Source organism: Cydia pomonella, chromosome 10, assembly GCF_033807575.1.
Source record: "Cydia pomonella isolate Wapato2018A chromosome 10, ilCydPomo1, whole genome shotgun sequence".
Lineage (NCBI taxonomy): Eukaryota > Metazoa > Arthropoda > Insecta > Lepidoptera > Tortricidae > Cydia > Cydia pomonella.
Genome location: NC_084712.1, coordinates 19,792,225 through 19,806,476, shown reverse-complemented (window position 1 = coordinate 19,806,476; position 14,252 = coordinate 19,792,225). Strand labels below are relative to the sequence as shown.

Below are 14,252 nucleotides of genomic sequence, written 5' to 3'. Positions count from 1 at the left end.
TAACAGTCAGAATTTTTTTTTTTCACATAATCGAGTTCATAGAATCGATTCCTTATGCAGGACTCTACAGATCACTACAGATGTAACAATTTGCTATAGGCACAATAAAATTACATCCAATAGTGCCATTTACACCCACACTTTATCAGGCTTGATATCAGATCCGATTTCGGACCCGAAAAGAGAATATTTATTTAGGGGTGTTTTGCGAGGTTTGACGATCACTTTCAAAAGCCATGATGAAATGTAACTAAATGGTGTAGGTGAAGTGGCAAAAAGAAATGTGCAGCTGTTTCGATCACAAGTACAATCACGCTCTCATGACATACCTATCGATTAACTTGTATTTGCTCATTCGATTCAAATCGATAGAATCGTTATACCTTCTAACCTGTTTGCTTTGCGTGCGATCGAGAAGAGAAGTGATTGACTAGCAAGTTAGCAACGTTTCTGTTATTGTTTGCACTTTCATATTCCAGTTATTCCATGGTCCAGTTACTTAGACATATTGCTTATTATTTTTGTATAACAATGAAACTGTGAAGTGCACTATATTGCTAGGGTGATATATGAGATTTCTCTTAAAATGGCTACCGTATTCGATAGTCCATTTATCAGACAACGTTTACATCGGTTACGGCATAGAGACTTCGATTTAGATGAAGAGCAGAGGTTCGGCAGATGTGACTGCACTAGTTATTCGTATTTCGTGCTTTCTATGGTCCTTTTTTCCGTCGGAACAGTTATAACAGTCCTCGCCTTGGGAGATGCCGATGGGTACATCTTGAGTAACTTAGGACACATGTGGCTAGTGGGACCAATATTTATCTGTTCTGGAATGATGGTAGCCGTGAAAAGTATGTTATATCTGCGTAGAAAAAGTGTAATACAAATGCTGCTCCACCAACGTGCAATAATTAGGGTAAGTGCTATTAGCAGTGATACAAATTTAAATGTTTGTATTCTATAGGTCAGCTGGGGTGCGTGACGTAGCTAGATGGCATTTGATGTTAATTGCAGGCCATAAAATTGCTTTGAACTGTGTTTCAAATTGTGCAATATAAATAATTAGGTATGATACCGTAATAACTATTTTTGCACCTTAAAGTTAACTACCTAAAGAGCTACAGAAATAAAAGTAATGATATTGTTTTGATGCCATTAGCTCCATATTATACATACAACTCATTAGCACCTACCAATTTGAAAACAATTAGTTAATTTTTGCATTAATGTTTGTCTGAGGTTTGAACTTGCACAATTCCAGATCATGATTATTATAGCCTTTTCTTCCATGTTCTTTCTTTTCCTTTGTGTTATTCATTTGAAGTTTTGTTTTTTTTTTTATATGGATCCCTGAAGGCCTCCTCCAGTTTTTTCCAACTTTTTCCTGTCTCCATCCAGTGTTTGCTGGCTATTTGGGTAATGTCTTCAAACTAGCGTTTCTTCAGCCTGTGGAGGGGCGGGGGGGGGGGGGGGGTTCCGTGTGGTCCCTTCCAGTTTTTTTTTATCGTGATGATGATCATGATTATAATGACTTACCTAAAGGAGCCAGAATCATTGTCTAAGAGGTCATAGCTTAAAGATTACTCGTGTTCCCAGCACAAGCAATCCTAGAAAGGACTTTCTATCAATCCGTGTTGTGCATGAGTGGAATAAATTACCAGAAGCAGTGGTAAATGCTCCTTCAGTGAACAGTTATAAAAACAGACTTGACAAACATTTCAAATTATCAAAATGAGCAGTAATCGAGCGCTGGTGGCCTAGCAGTAAGAATGTGTGACTTGCAATCCAGAGGTTGTGGGTTCAAACCCTGGCTCGTGCCAATGAGTTTTTCGGTACTTATGTATGAAATATCATTTGATCTTTACCAGTCGCTATTCGGTGAAGGAAAACATTGTGAGGAAACCGGACTAATCCCAACAAGGTCTAGTTTATCCTCTGGGTTGGAAGATCAGATGGCAGTCACTTTCATAAAAACTAGTGCCTACGCCAAATCTTGGGATTAGTTGTCAAGCGGACCCCAGGCTCCCATGAGCCGTGGCAAAATGCTGGAACAACGCGAGGAAGAAGAACATTAATCATATAAAAAAACAAGTGCAGTGATATACACGCATCAGCTTTCAGCTGCTAGTGTATTAAACAATATAATAATAATCATTTTAGCAAAACACACATACAAAGGGTCTAGACTGATGAGGCCATAACTGACGATGTTGCATTTTGTTTAGAAGGGCTCACAAGTAAAAAAAATTAGACAGAAATTATATCCTCTAGCTGAAAGTGGGTTTTCAAACATGCAAAATCAATTTGTCAAAATAAAGCTGCTACAGGTTTTTTGTCAAAGATTCATTTTTGGTACAAGCTTTTATAGCCAACTGTATTATTCTTTCAACAGTCAACTAGAGTCAGACCAAGCTAACTAGGCAGCCATTTTGAAGGCACAGACTGTGTAAGTGTTATTAAAAAAAAAATTCCCCGGTCGAGTCCGAAAATAATATTTAAAAAAAAACAACACTTTTAATTTTACATGTAGTTTTATTTCTTTTCATTTTATATCTTGAGTTATCAACTTCTTCCCGCCGTGTACGTGTATATTGCATGTGTAACTATAAATAATAAGTTTTACCGAAGAGAATTTGAAATAGAGGTGCAATGTCAAAGAAAACTTTTAGCCACAGTACATTTTCTGCCATCAAAGTCATATGGCGTTCTAAAAGTTTTAATCATGTGTTGAAAGATGGCAGTAAATTTCAAATTCTCTTTGGTTTTACTGTAAAATTAATTAACTGTAACTCCCTACAGTTTAAATTTTTACTGGACAGAATTATGTTCATGTAATCACAGTTTTCTTTCACTATTACAGGACATGGCAGCAGTTCAAGCTGAACAATCCTACAGCGGCCAGGTCCCCAGGACAGCATCCAGTGCCACCCTACCTCCGTCCTACGACGCCTTAATATCAAGCGCTGCTCCAAGTAAACCGCAACCATCAAGCTCTGAACCTCCTCCGCCTACTTATGACGAAGCAATGTGTCTCATTGATGATGGAAAGATTGCAGGACGAAATGACGACGCAAAGGAGGAGACTAGCAATCAAAGTAATGACAGCGCCAAGCCATGAGGCAGGCTTGCATTTGTAATATTTGTTACTTCTAGCAGAGACCCGTTATTAATAAGGACTGCTAATTTCCATACAATTTCCATTACCCCTAATTTTGCAATGTTATAGGACCTAACCTCTGACCCTATTTTTGCATTTTATCCAAGATTCATTTCTTTATGATTCTTGAGGAGGTTAACATTGAAACCTTGACTTATTTGTGCAAAATTAAGGGTTTATTTCTCACTGGACTTACTGCAAGTCTAGACTTATTATTTTGGAGGATTGCATTTTGTATCGAAATCAGTTTTCTTTACCATATAAATATCTGCATCTAGTTGTTTAAGGTTAACTTAATCTCCTTGTATGTACTTATTTACATGCATGTATATACATTGGTTAATTAGTATTCTCTATTGTGCCTAAAATTTAATTATAGTTTCTATTTTTCTCCGTGAGCTTCTACGGATTATCGTCTTATCTATTGTTTAAAAACCGCAAATAAATAAATTCAATAAACGTTTTATTTTTTTTTCATAGTTGCACGCGCCTTTGCGGTTTTTAAACAATAGATAAGACGATAATCCGTAGAAGCTCACGGAGAAAAATAGAAACTATACCTAGTGGTATTGCTAACTTTTTATACAGTGACGAAAACTTATAGAAATATGGAATAAGTTTGCATAAACATTAAAACGGGCTGTTTTGCAAGGTCATGTGTAATTGACACGTATTTCAAGTAGTATTGGCCAAGACTCAAAGGCTGAAAGGTTATTCTGTCTTTGTTGTAGTATCTGTAAGAATTTCGGACGCTCCAGGAGTGACCTTGCTGCCGAGGTTTTCCTAGGGGCTACCATATGGGGTCCTTCAAAAAAGGAGTGTACAGGTTTTTAAAAGGCCTGAAACGCGCATGTAAAATCTCTGGTAGTTGCAGGCGTCCATAGACTATGGTGACTGCTTACTATCAGGCGGGCAGTACGCTTGTTTGCCCTTGACATGGTATAAAAAAAACAAACAGAAAATTAGCCCTTCACCTTTAAGTTTAAAATAAGGTAGTGGGATTTAAGGATAGTTTAAAACTACACTACAGAAACAGAATGTGTGCTGAGTTTTAAGTTGCTTATCACAAATGTATAGGCTTTTAAAATTGAATTTATCTAATACGGAACGTCTTCAACTAATAAGAATGTTACATGAAATGAACTTGCAAAATAGGTCATTGCCAACAATGCCATATGTTTACTTTAATCTTATCTCTAAGCCTACAACATACTTGGCTGTTGTTTGCCAACATGGGTGACAGTTTCATTTGCGATATTAGAGAAAGGGATGCAAGATTAGGCGTGAAATGCAAAATTTATGTTATATCCCAATGATCAAATGTAAGAACATTATCTTCCAGTGTGGGTAGGACGTCATTTAATTTTCACTAGACTTAAATCGCTTGGACCGTGATTACCTTTTGTATTGTTTTCGAGCTCCCGATATTTTTTCGAAGTTACACCCGGACGATTTTAGTCTTGTGAAACTATCCGTGAATCGTTCCAAACTGTCGTTATTTAATTTTGTTAAACTTTGTCATAGGTTCCCAAGTTAACAAAGATGTATTCATTCACATTTGTTCCTGCCAATCCTGCCCCATGGGATGAGAAGCATGAGGCAGGAACAGTTGGGAAATATTTCCATCTGTCCCTGCTGGAAAATAAATGGGAAGAAATTTTTACTTGCACCTGTGATTTGTAGTATAAAAAGTGGTTTTTGTTGAATTAAACTATTTAGTATTGTTATGTTATTCCATTTACATGTGAATACAAATTTTAAAATATAGTTTAATTGAACTAAAAGTATCTATTTGGTGATACAGATCTAGCTAGCACATGAAAAAATGTGTGTGGGGTGTGGTGTTTGATGGGAATATTTTTTCTCATTTGTTCCAATCTTGTCATGGGAGTAGAGACAAATGGGAATAATTACACCACAAAGATGACATTTCCCTTTTTGATCCGTGTGATATGAGACCTTCAGGAAATGAGATCTTTGAAGACTGATGCATTTACGTGATGACTTTTGCCAATTTTACTGAACAACACATTGATTGGATATGTCTTAAGATGATTGTTGATCTGAGATGAAGATATTATGTATACAGTGGACTGGAATAACCTGAGATATTCTAGCAGTCTATTTACAACATATATCTAATGTTACTCAAAAACCGAGTTAACACAAATACTGTGTCATTGACTGTCTGTTTTTGTTATCATCATTGTATCATATACTGATTGTCATTGTGACGTCATTATACGGTCACGTCTGAAAATATCGATACGGACAAGTGCCAAAAATATGTACACACTACCCTAATATATGGGCCATAAGGTCGTGTATACATATTTTTGGCACTTCGATCGTGTCGATGTTTTCAAACGTGACAATCTCTTACAAATAAATTTTGATAACTATCAGTTTTATACAATTTGTGGCCAATTTGAATTGAAACAATAGGATAATTTATGACTTCATTAATTTCAGCAATAATTTGTAATAATATGTTGGGTTATTCCTGTCCACAATGTATAATATTATTAATATTAATAAATTTATATATAAAATTGATATTTCTAAGCTTAATACTTCCTTTAATATAGGATTACTTACTGCTGTCAGGGTTTTTCCTACTTTTGTTAATAAAATCCATTGTAAAATTTGAAGTACTTAATTATCAAGCAGGAAAAAAAACTTTGCCTATTATGTGCCTAAATTTATATTTAAAATTAGTATCATTGTTAAGGCATTATCATTGGTGATAAGAATTAGTTAATATCTGAATAACATTTTAACCCTTTTAACGCCGAAAACCTTAAAAGGCGTCACATGTATGTAGTCGTTCCCGCCCCGCGTGACCGCGACCATATATTAGGCGGGAACAGACGGGAATTATATGTAGCGCCTATTCCCATCTGCACCCGGCGGGGAATAATGGGAATACACCCCTAGAACGTTATTTAAAGTTGTACACGCTACTTTTTTTCCTACTCAGAATTTACATCAGAATATTGTTATATTATTTCTTTCAATTCAAATAGAGAAAAGTGTCCCTATTTTTTTAAAGTTTTACCATATTTATGACAGTAAAGGAATGGAAGGAAAAATATAAGCATGAAAATGTTGAGATTTCTTTTTCTCTTATTAGAATCGAAAGAGTTCGTGATTCTGGGTAGAAGATTCAGCATAAAAATATACAAACTAAATAAAAAAGTGGTGTGTACAGTCGCCATCAGATATATCTGAGCGGCTAAGGTGCTCAAAAATATAAGAAATTGCAGTGACGAGACCTTAATTGAACTTGATTCCCGCCGGCATGCCTAACTTTTTATCTGTGTATGGTAAGGAACCGATTTTTAAGCCATACTCTATACAGCACATCCAATACCACAATTTTTGACCACCACACACATGAAAGGTTAAGGCAGCTGAACCCTTATCTTACAACTCTTTATATACTTAGCCAAATAAGGACCGGCGAGCACTGTAAACAGAAATAGCCGGGTCCACACAGAGCGAGGAAAACGCGCCAGTGTAGACGTGCCCCAGCTGAGGCGGCGCGCTCAGGCGAGGAAAACGCGCGCGCCGCCTCGGCTGAGGCACGTCTACACTGGCCGGTTTGTGCGCAATGAAATTGCCTCGCGCGTATACTCGCTCTATGTGGACCCGGCTAATGGTTTACTTTACACTGGACATTTCATACCGTTAGTATTAAAAAACCAAATAAGCTTGAGCCCTAAATTGATCAAAAATTTAACGCCCTAAATTGACCAGTCTTTTATTAACTGTATTAATTAGAGAATAATGGGTAGTCTATCTTGCGCTCGAGATATAGTTGCGGCATTCTCGTGCTTAGCCTTGTTATATACAGTTGTATAAATTTACATTATAAAATTATTATGTTGCCACGTGCCACCTACATCAATAATTACATTAATAGTTAATTTGTCTCCTAAATCAATTTTACTATATTTAATCGAATTAAATGAATATAGGAGGGGAATGTTCTTTTTATGAGTTGAAAACGACTAGCAATATGGGTTAAAACTGTCTGGTTACAATCCTTTGTCATTGTGCGGTCACACATTTTTATTGTTGGTCCAAGGTTCAAGCTAATTTGGTTGTCAACACTAACGGTATGAATTTAAATGTTCAATGTAAAGTAAACCCTAAATGGCTCAACAATTAAGGTTCGTGACTGTACAGACGAGTTCATAAATATGTAAACATTTCTTCACCTTAATCCTTTGCGATAAGGTGAAAAATGTATACATATTTATGAACCCGACTGTACGGTCACGTCTGAAAATATAGATACGAATAATGTACCAAAAATTGTATACTCGACTTTATTGCCTATATATTAAGGTAGTGTATACATATTTTTGGCATATTTTTCGTATCGATATTTTTAGACGTGACTGTACATACGCTATCACAAGTATCTGTACTAAACAAGGAGCTAAAAATATCTGAATAGGATATACCTTTATTAAAGAGTAGTTTAGATATAGTTCAGAGCACCTTGTTTGCTCAAATTTTAAGAAAATGGTGCCTTGATGATCTAATTTTGTACTTATCTCTGGAAGTCTTCAAGATATCTATGAAGGCAAGGAAAGTAATCTCTTGTTGCGTGTCTAGTCGAGCCAGCAAAACTTAATGCATAATGCATCAAAACAAGGAGAAATAGTATGATCTCTCCAGGACTATGTATTACACCAAAATTATATACATTTTTCATGGGTTTTCCAGACTTTTATTTCAATTGATTCATTTATGCCTGCTTTAGCCCTTTAGTGAATCATATCAATTTCATAAAATCAACAATTTAAGGCAGGTAGGGAAAAAAAAGGATGCATTTATAGGAAGATAATTTTTGCCCAACAATATATGATAGTACCCTATGAAGGGCTTTTAGCTTTAAATATAAAATAAAAATATTGTGTAAAGGCAGTTAACATAGGTGGACTATCTTATTTTAACAAATAAGAAGATAATCTGCTTAAATATAAACTTTATTAGACAGTTCGTTCAATTGAATAATTGCACAACTACATACTAATTGGGCTCAGTTGTTGGTGTTTGCATTAGTGCGTTATTCCCTAGTAACAACTTGGTGGTAACTAGTGGGAATAACCCGCATTAGTTGATAGGGCCTGTATGCGAGGTGCGGGAGATATCCAAAATGCAGGCCATTATGAGTGTCACTAGATGTTATACCACTTGTGGGGAGTCACCCATGCATGCTGTATATCAACCAAACCATCGAGTGTCATTATACTGCCTGCGGGCGAGTCCTTGCACGCTTTGATCAATGGAACTGAGCCATTAACACATTCAGTGCCAGTGACCCGATAGTTGGGTTCTGTTTGTAATCGCTGTTTTTTATATATGAGATTTTGCATGCTTTTGGCTATGCTCGTAGTGCGTAGCACTGAATGTGTTAAAGAGATTCAGCATATTATTCATGTCAGCCTTCCAAAATATTTAGCTCTGGGACACACATCTCGTAACGAAGGCCATTGAACAACCATTACATCTGCAAAATATTGTAAAATCTTGCCTGACAACGACAAAGTTCTTACTCTACAAATGCTTTCTACAAACACTATCCTACAGTCCAATAAAAACATACAGCGTAACACGAAAGCAACTATACAAATAGGTATACATGTGCCAGGGCCATTACAAAAAATAACATCTGGTTTGAATGTATACACAATTGGAACTGTGTGTAAAGTAGCATACAAAGTACTGAAGACAGACGTAATGTATGACTGCCGGACATTCCGACTTCTAGGTATTTTACTAATAGTGTAGTTTGTGCCTTTTTCAATTGATTTATGTACTCTTATTTCGCTACTGGTGTCATTGTCGGCAACTATGTACAAGCGATCTTGATATTTTTGTAAATCTAGCTTTTTTGAGAGCCGAAGCATTTCTGTTGTATGTCCGCCAGATCCAATGCACAAAATAGTACGTAAAGATGCATGTTTTTCTAAGTGACAACTCGAAGAGAGTATCTGAATAATCAAGTAAAGAGTTCTTGAAACGATGAATATGGCCACGGCTGCTGGTATAGCTAATCCCAGATATATGACTTCCATGTCCAAATCTGGAATGCATAATGTAACTTACAAAACCAATATCGAAGGGTTAATTTTAGTGCCTAGTTTGTTATAGAAAATTGAGAAAAGTGCCCTACATTAAAGTTCATAACAGGAAGTACTTACTTTAAATAACAGAACGCATTCAGTTAAAGTAAGGTCACCTTGTTTGAATGAGATAGTATCGCTTTATTGTTGTTTTGATCAAGGTAAGTTACAATATAAAGTAAGGTTATGTTATGAAGTTGTGATGTGTCACTGTCAGTTAAATGTCAGGCAACTACTTAAGAAAAAGAAATAAAAAATAAAAATATGAGACTATTCCAGACACACAATACGTCCTTCCTAAGAAAATGTAATTAGTATTTAATTATATATTTGCCTTGCGTTCATTGTATCTCATTCCCATTCCGCTATTCCGCTCCGGCGCAAATGTGGTAAATAAATACTCTCTTTGCGGTAAAGTAACAGTGAAAGTACAATATTGATATTTCATTAAACTAAGTAATTTGATTTAGGATTTAGGGTAGTTAGGTACCTTAGGGCTTAGGGTTATATAAGTATTCCCTGTAAGAACTGTTATCAAATTCTTTGTATATCATTTTATAATTTTTTTATTTGAATCTGACATGGAATCATGAAGGATGTGTGAGGGACTCAAACAAACAATCTGACAATTCTGACAGTCGATCGGTGTTGTTCGGTCGGGCGGTCGAGTCGAGTTTGCTGAGATAAAAATAAAATATGTTTCAATGGTTTCAAAGTCTCCAGTCACGTATTTGCGTTTGCAAATACTTTATTTAATTAATAATAATAAATTTATTTAAAGATTAAAACACTCGTTTTGTGATTTGTAGATATTGTGTAATTTATAAATTCAAAATGAAGCTGTTACAAATAATTACATCGAGTATTTACCAAATCGTTGCATTGATTTTCTTTATCGCATTTCTTTTGGGTGTATTAAATATTCATTTTAGTGACAAAAAGAATTACTGCGAAATGATTTACATGTATGAATATCCTCAATTTGTGGTAAGATATAGGTTTACATGACTTAAAATAGTGTCATTGTCTCATTATACTCATTGTTTTGCGCTTCAAATTTCCGGGTGTATTGATTTCTTTGTTTGTTTTAGAAAATATCTTTGGATGAAAATAAAGAGTTTCCGCAATATGGTCTCTACGCCTATAGCGAGGGAAGATACACGGAACGCGCTAGAAAAATGTGGTAAATATTAGTTATAGTTTAGTGAGAAGAAGTTGGACCAAGATTATGACATAATTTTCTTTATTACTTGAAAGAAAGGGATGATTCTATTTTCAATACTTTGCTACTGGCATATATGTGCCTGGCAGATGCTATACTCTGTATCTTTAGGTATTTAAATAAAAGTAAACAAAATCTACCCTCAAATGACTCCTTAAGCCAGTTGAGGGTAGATAAAAACATTGCCCCCTTATTCATAACCATTTACTAGTTACGAGGCCACTAATCATCGATTGTCCCTTTCCGACGTATTGGTATGGCATCGTAACTTTAGTACACGTTTATGAATAAGGGGGTACATGATCAAATAATGTAGGTTAAAGTCAGGTTGTTCAGTGACAGGTCCAGGCGGTTTTGTATTTGGTTGGTTAACCAATAAATTTTATGAGTTCCCGAAAATGTACAAATAGTTTGTTTACTTTTATTTAATACAAATACAAATCGTTTATTTACCAAACCTTTTATACAAATTGACATAACAGATTTAACTTAACATAAATTAGATTTTACAATTAAGCTAATATCCATCAGCCCCAAACTAGGCGCAGCCTGTATCTCGGGAACCGGGAAAATAGATTTTACTGATTTGAAATAACTAAAGATACAGAGTATATATATTTTACCAATTGAATAATTAGAATTTGTGTTCTGTCTAGGTTTGATGGTGTCCCGGTGTTATATTTGCCTGGTAACTCTGGGAGTCACATGCAAGCTCGCTCTTTGGCCTCTGTAGCGCTGAGAATGGCATTGTCTAGAGGTTATGAATTCCACTTTGACTATTTCACTAGTAAGTATATTAAGACTAGAGAGTTCAGTGTACATATAACTTAAAATCATATCAGTGCCAAGAACCCACTACTCGGGTTCATTTTGCATTAGAAATGGGGTGCTTGGCACTGAAGTGTTAATATTTTCTCAAATAAATAGATGTATGTACAAATAGATAGATGTATCTATCAAATTTTTCTTAATATCTAATTATAGTGGCTATTCCATTGTCCCCAAATAAACACAATTGTTTTCATGTATACATTTATTTTCTGCATCACAAATCAACATTTTTCTTAGCAGTTTTTTCACTGAGTTCAAAGATGGATCTATAAGTACCTGCAATGTAAGGAAAATCTGCATTAGTATGAAAAAAAAAAATACTATGAGAAGTTACCTACAGTTGAGATATTGTTTACAAAAATGAATGTAACTATTCTTTGTTTCTAGTAAGTTATAATGAAGAGTTATCCGGTCTTTACGGAGGTGTGCTACAAAGGCAGACCAAGTTTGCAGCGGCCTGCATCTCCAAAATACTTAGCCTCTACAAGCCTAACAAGTACACTAAGTCTGTGCCTACATCAGTCATTGTGATTGGTCATTCAATGGTGAGTCAGCTATGGTCTATTCTGCCCAAAAAACTGCTAGTTTTGCAAGGATTGGGTTTCAAAATCAATCAATCATCGCCGAAGGTTCGGTTTCAGGCCAAAAAGACAGAAAAATCGAACGATTAGCCAGGTCCACAGAGAGCGCGCGCGTTTTTCTCGCCCGAGTGCGCCCACGCGTGCGCGCACGTCTACACTGGTCGTATTGTGCGTGAGGAAATTGCCTCGCGCGTATGCTCACTCTGTGTGGACCCGGCTATTGGGTTTTGATTTCAGCAAAAAATCCTGTTTGGGTCTAAAAAGCCTACTATAGTGTCATAGTAGGCTAACAAAAAAAACTTATCTGTTTCCCACCAGAACCAACAACATACATTTTTGCAAAATATGTTTTTGCTCAAACCACTTCACAATAATTACTCTAGTTGAGCAGGATCCAAAAAAGTTCACCAAAAAAAGCTCCACAATGATTAGCTTATCCACATATAAATTGCACTTGTCTATATATTATATATAAGAAGATAAATCGACCCTCAGTGATGAGGAAACCAATGCAAGGAGAAGAGAACTTACCAGGCTCCTGAAACGCTTTTCTTGTGCTCAAGATAAAACCTTAAACACTTTCCTAAACCAACTAACTTTTCAGGGGGGCCTCATAGCCAAGCGTCTCCTCGCCTACCCAAGCACCATAACATCAACAAATCTCTCCATCACTCTAGCAGCGCCTCTAGCAGCCCCCACCATAAACTTTGACTGGGATATGGATAGCTTCTATTCAGCCATGGAGACAGAGTGGGAGAGCTTGAACAGTGACCTGAGTGTGAAAGAGACGAAGGTGTTGATTAGCTTTGGTAGTGGTGCGAAGGATTTGTTGATACCGGCTGGGTTGACGGCCAGTAATGATAGTGATGTTAGTGCTTTGGTAAGTTTGTTTAGTTTTTTTTTCGAAATATCTTCATTACTTTTGTCATAACAGACTTTACAGATCGCGAAACATAATATTGTACTTTAGAGGGATATAATGTATTATCGTACAACATAGGATGATGGCTTGATTTGTGATAATAGATCGCGAAATGGATTATCAAACAATATTGCCGGCTTAGGCCGATCGATTGTTTCGTGATAATAGACCGCAGAAGGTCATGATGTGGGTGCTATAGCTTGACAAGCCTGCAATGGATGATCTTATAAGCCTACCTAAGGCGATTGATCAGTTCATTTTTAAGGTATGGATCATGTAGACCAAATTTTTAACTAACTTCCAAAACTAGGCTCCTTAAGATGCAGAATCATAGCTTGGTTAAAATTATTCCTTGTTTATCAATGATTTATTATTTACAGACAACATCTATCCCAGATGTATGGGTTTCCACAGAACATGTGACCATAGTCTGGTGCAGACAGCTTGTCATAACCATCAATAAGTTCCTGTTCTCGATTGTAGACCCAGTGACTGAGCAACTAATACCAGATAAAAACGTGCAGATGGCTATGGCTAAACAGTATTTTGTGGTATGTACCTATTTTTTTTAGTGGTATGTATCTGTTAAACCAGGATTTTGACAGATGCCTGCCAGAAATATAAATATAAGCATCTATAGCGCGGATTAGTGAACCTAAGTCGCGACCATTAGTGGGTCATTCTTCAGATTTGTGCTTGCATCTTAACTTCGTCAAACAATACTAAATAGCCGGGTCCACACAGAGCGAGCATACGCGCGAGGCAATTTCCTCACGCGCAGACCAGCCAGTGTAGACGTGCCTCGAATGTATGAAAAGATTGATGGAGTTGAGTCTGACCGCAGTCATATAATTTGAGAATGACCCCAGTATCAACAAGGAAAAGAATAATAAAGATTCTATAATTAACTATTAAAATGAGCCATTATTTATTTATCTTATAATTATGATGTCCTTGGCCGGGGGTCGCTTATAGTTCGTGTCATCCACGATGACGCGCAAATTTGTCAAATCTAACTTTTAATAATATGAAAATACGATTCACGGCATGCGTCTTCGTGAATGACACGACCTATATTGGTTACGCATTTGCCCCCTTGCCGTCTAATTACGTCTCCTAGCTCCACATTGTGAGGACTCCTATCATATTCCTATATTCACCAAGATTCCCCGAGTCACTCAACTGACTAGATGCTATGTTTCGCACGATTCCATGAATGATTCATTGATTATCGTGTATGCCCATGAAACTTTCAAAGTACGTTAATAGCAGCACTAACAAGCTATTCACTAAGCCATATTGTTGTTGTAGATTTATAATTGAATCTTATTTCTTTGGAATAAAGCGCACACATAACCATGTCATACAGGGTGAAAATGTGGGTCATACTGAA

General features: G+C 36.3%; 3 protein-coding genes across 3 annotated transcripts in view; 2 read left to right on the top strand and 1 right to left on the bottom strand.

Moving 5' to 3' along the window:
- Positions 1-257: 257 nt before the first annotated feature.
- On the top strand, positions 258-7,894 carry LOC133522379 (uncharacterized). The gene is made up of 2 exons (XM_061857701.1): positions 258-922; positions 2,867-7,894. The coding sequence occupies exons 1-2, from the start codon at positions 587-589 to the stop codon at positions 3,122-3,124; spliced, it is 594 nt and encodes a 197-aa protein (XP_061713685.1). The 5' UTR covers positions 258-586; the 3' UTR covers positions 3,125-7,894.
- Positions 7,895-8,147: 253 nt separating this feature from the next.
- LOC133522377 (UDP-N-acetylglucosamine transferase subunit ALG14 homolog) lies at positions 8,148-9,643 on the bottom strand. The gene is made up of 2 exons (XM_061857698.1): positions 9,382-9,643; positions 8,148-9,263 (listed from the first exon to the last, which is right to left on the bottom strand). Exon 2 carries the CDS (start codon positions 9,253-9,255, stop codon positions 8,614-8,616), a length of 642 nt encoding a protein of 213 aa, XP_061713682.1. The 5' UTR covers positions 9,256-9,263; positions 9,382-9,643; the 3' UTR covers positions 8,148-8,613.
- A 280-nt stretch (positions 9,644-9,923) lies between these two features.
- Positions 9,924-14,252, top strand: part of LOC133522368 (GPI inositol-deacylase) — a 28,738-nt gene continuing 24,409 nt past the window's right edge. Inside the window, exons 1-6 of the mRNA XM_061857687.1 lie at positions 9,924-10,290; positions 10,395-10,486; positions 11,182-11,312; positions 11,744-11,901; positions 12,542-12,817; positions 13,240-13,410. Of these exons, the coding sequence (XP_061713671.1) occupies positions 10,138-10,290; positions 10,395-10,486; positions 11,182-11,312; positions 11,744-11,901; positions 12,542-12,817; positions 13,240-13,410 (981 nt within the window). The 5' untranslated portion in view covers positions 9,924-10,137. The remainder of the gene's footprint in view (positions 10,291-10,394; positions 10,487-11,181; positions 11,313-11,743; positions 11,902-12,541; positions 12,818-13,239; positions 13,411-14,252) is intronic.

Excerpts from the sequence above, each read along its gene's own strand:
- LOC133522379 (XM_061857701.1), top strand. The coding sequence starts at position 587 with ATGGCTACCGTATTCGATAGTCCATTTATCAGACAACGTTTACATCGG. Across the intron at positions 923-2,866 it reads ACCAACGTGCAATAATTAGG|GACATGGCAGCAGTTCAAGC; the intron begins GTAAGTGCTATT and ends TCACTATTACAG.
- LOC133522377 (XM_061857698.1), bottom strand. The coding sequence starts at position 9,255 with ATGGAAGTCATATATCTGGGATTAGCTATACCAGCAGCCGTGGCCATA.